The 3,052-nt window shown below is 47.6% G+C and overlaps 1 protein-coding gene and 1 non-coding gene across 2 annotated transcripts in view; one reads left to right on the forward strand and one right to left on the reverse strand.

Annotated features, from left to right (window-relative positions):
• The window catches only part of Pecr (peroxisomal trans-2-enoyl-CoA reductase), a 20,474-nt gene extending 20,145 nt beyond the window's left edge, over nucleotides 1-329 (forward strand). Inside the window, exon 8 of the mRNA XM_055616285.1 lies at nucleotides 78-329. Coding sequence (XP_055472260.1) covers nucleotides 78-163 — 86 coding nt within the window. The 3' untranslated portion in view covers nucleotides 164-329. The remainder of the gene's footprint in view (nucleotides 1-77) is intronic.
• A 2,349-nt stretch (nucleotides 330-2,678) lies between these two features.
• LOC129684083 (U2 spliceosomal RNA) lies at nucleotides 2,679-2,869 on the reverse strand. Its single transcript, XR_008721272.1, has one exon. It is a non-coding gene; the product is annotated as a U2 spliceosomal RNA (small nuclear RNA).
• Between the last annotated feature and the right edge of the window lie 183 nt (nucleotides 2,870-3,052).

The following is a 3,052-nucleotide window of genomic DNA, read 5'->3' on the forward strand; positions in this document are numbered from 1 at the left end:
ATGAGGCTTGGATGGAAACTAGTATGAAAGGTTTAAGAGATTTGCAAGTTACATACAGTTTTCCACTTACTAAACAGATCATGACAACTGGCCTGTGGGAGTTGGGGACCTTTCTGTTGTCAGAAGGATGAAGGAATCTTATAAGAAGAAAGCCAAGCTCTGAGCCAAGGGAACACCCACCCATCTTGTTTCTGCGTGCCTTAGCATCTTGAGAATGTTTTGTACTTCACAAGAGCTTATAATTTCTGTGGGAAAAATCACTTTAACATACGTAGTTTTATCTATGCAAAAACTGCTCCCAAAATAAATGTCTCTTCATGTTCAAACCAGTTATCTTTTAGCCTATGATTTTTTTTTTTTTTTAAAGATCTCTTGTTTGTGTGTGGGTTTTTGTTTGTTTTGTTGAGACAAGGTCTCTCTTTGTAGCCCTGGCTATCCTAGAACTTACTCTGTAGACCAGGCTGGCCTTGAACTCAGAGCTCCGCCTGCCTCTGCCTCCCAAATGCTGAGACTAAAGGTGTGCACCACCAGTGCCCAGCCCTTCATCTTCATTATTTTAAACTGTGTATATTTGTGTGTACATGGGGGAATGGAGAATGTGCACACGAGTGCAGTGCCCAAGGAGGCAGAGGCATTGGATCCCCGTGAGGAGGAATTTGACAGTTGTGAGCCACTTGATGTGGTGCTAGGAACTGAATTCACTCAGATTTCCCAGAAGAGCAATCGATGCTGCGCCTGACCACTGAACCATCTCTCCAGCCTCCTAACTTGTGACTTCTCCTCAAAGAACAGAGGTAAACGAACATAAAGGTGTATCTATATCTCTAAGAGATATTTGAAAAACTGCGAGCCATTAAGGATCACAGGGGTGTGGCAGCACACATCTGTAACCCCAGAACTTAGGCGGAGGCAGGAGGATCAGGAATTCAAGGTTGTCCTCAGCTGCTCAGGCAGATCATGAACTCCAAACAGCTCTTACAGTCTTACTGCAAAATAAAAATAAAAACACTGAGATTGTGGCACATTTATCATCGGCACAGCTGGAGCAGAGTAGTTTGCAGTTCCTTTGGCCCATGAATCAAAAGTGTGTAAGACTAAAACCACTGCCCATGGGCACAATCCGTTGCCTCCACATCTGGCGGCATTCTCGGATCTCCTTGGAGGAGTGGTCCCCAGGGAGGATGCCATTTTGCGTGGGATGGCTTACCCATGAATGTGACTTTCTGCTAGATCCCCAGAGGGCGGTGCTGCTGGGTGCCCGCAGAGCAGGAAGGCAGGCCGTCACCTATCGGAAGGCCATAGACGCCACACCGTAATTCCAACAAGAGGACTTCAATCTGAGGAATATGATGGGATTTCTTGTAGAGGATTGACTAGAGATGTTGAAACTTTGAAAGGGCCAGGTGATAGTGGCACATGCCTTTAATCCTGGCACTTGGATCTCTGTGAGTTAAGGACAGTCGCCTGGTCCACAAAGGGAGATCCAGAACAGCCAAAGCTATACAGAGAAACCCTGTCTCGAAAAACACACATGTACAAAATAACAATAACAACAGAAACCTTGAAAGAATATGAGAAGAATGGAAAGAGCAGCCAGCACTACAAGAAGGACCGAGAAGAACCCCTCAAAGCTGAGCCTTCCTACCCCAACACTCATACAACCAGATCCGGTGCCTTGATGCCTCGAGAAGCCAAACCCACCGTCTCCTGCAGTGACGGTTCTCGCCCAGTGGGTCAGGACCCTCAGAAAGCACATATTTCTGATGGTCTTAGGAACCCCCAGTTACACACTTATTTTTGTTGCTACTTCATAGCTGTAATTTTGCTGCTGAGCCATGACTCGGGTCCTTAGACCATCAGGAAGAATGTGATTTACAATGGTTGTGACCCACAGGTTGAGAACCGTTGTCCATCCCCTCCTTTTGACCATGCCTAGGGGCCACCTGGCAGAGGAAAAGCCATGTAAAGAGCCCCGTTCAATTTTCACAAGGCTGACAGACAGTAACCCGTTAATGGTTTGGGATGGTGGTATAATGCGCATGCCTGCAACCCCCGAAGTCAGGAGGTGAACGCAGGAGGCTCAGAAGCTCAGAGTCATCTTGCATTACGTAGTGACTTCTCTGCTAGCCTTGTGTAAGTGGGAATCCAGCGCCCAGTCCCACTAACTTACTTCCCTCTATTGCTGTGCCCACCGTACCAGTTCTGGGATGTGCCTGACTGAGGTGTGTAGCTGGCCGGCCTTGGAGTGGGAGGGTAAGAATTGATGTGGTATATATAGAAGTAACGCTTTATGCCCATTCCTCCCTTTCTGGGCTAAATTGTCGGCTGTTGTTGACCACTATTCAGGAATTAATGTCCACACTTAAACCCTCTCCCCGAGGTGTTTTACATCCTATATAAATACCAGTTGAATTTGAAGATTGGACACTCAATAGGTTTTATAACCACCTCTGGCTGAGGTCTTAAGGAAGTTTTGACCAAATCCAACATTTTTTCATGATAAAAATCTAGGAGAAACACCCTTAGATACAATAGGCAATTCGCAGCAAGCCTATAGACAACAGGAGATCTAAATAAAAAGGAATTGAAACACAATAAGACGTTTCTTCATACAGTTATTATTCAAAAACCTGAAAGACATGACCGAATTCTTTTCTTGAACAAACATCATTCCCTCGAGGGGGTGCACCGTTCCTGGAGGTACTGCAATACCAGGTCGATGCGTGGAGTGGACGGAGCAAGCTCCTATTCCAACTCCCAGCTCCAAAAATCCATTTAATATATTGTCCTCGGATAGAGGACGTATCAGATATTAAACTGATAAGAACAGATACTACACTTGATCTTAGCCAAAAGGCCGAGAAGCGATGCCCCACCTCCGCCGCGCACCCCGGCCCTGCGCCCGCCACACACACTGACATCGTGGTCACCGCTCGCGACCCGCCCTCCCGGCCTTCCCCGCGCCTCCTTCCGCTCGCCGTCCGCGTCCGCGTCCTCCCGGCCTCACGCCCTCTCCAGCACCCGCAGCTTCAGCCCCAGATTCCACGGCCCC

Source organism: Psammomys obesus, unplaced genomic scaffold, assembly GCF_907164565.1.
Source record: "Psammomys obesus unplaced genomic scaffold, mPsaObe1.curated_primary_1811, whole genome shotgun sequence".
NCBI lineage: Eukaryota > Metazoa > Chordata > Mammalia > Rodentia > Muridae > Psammomys > Psammomys obesus.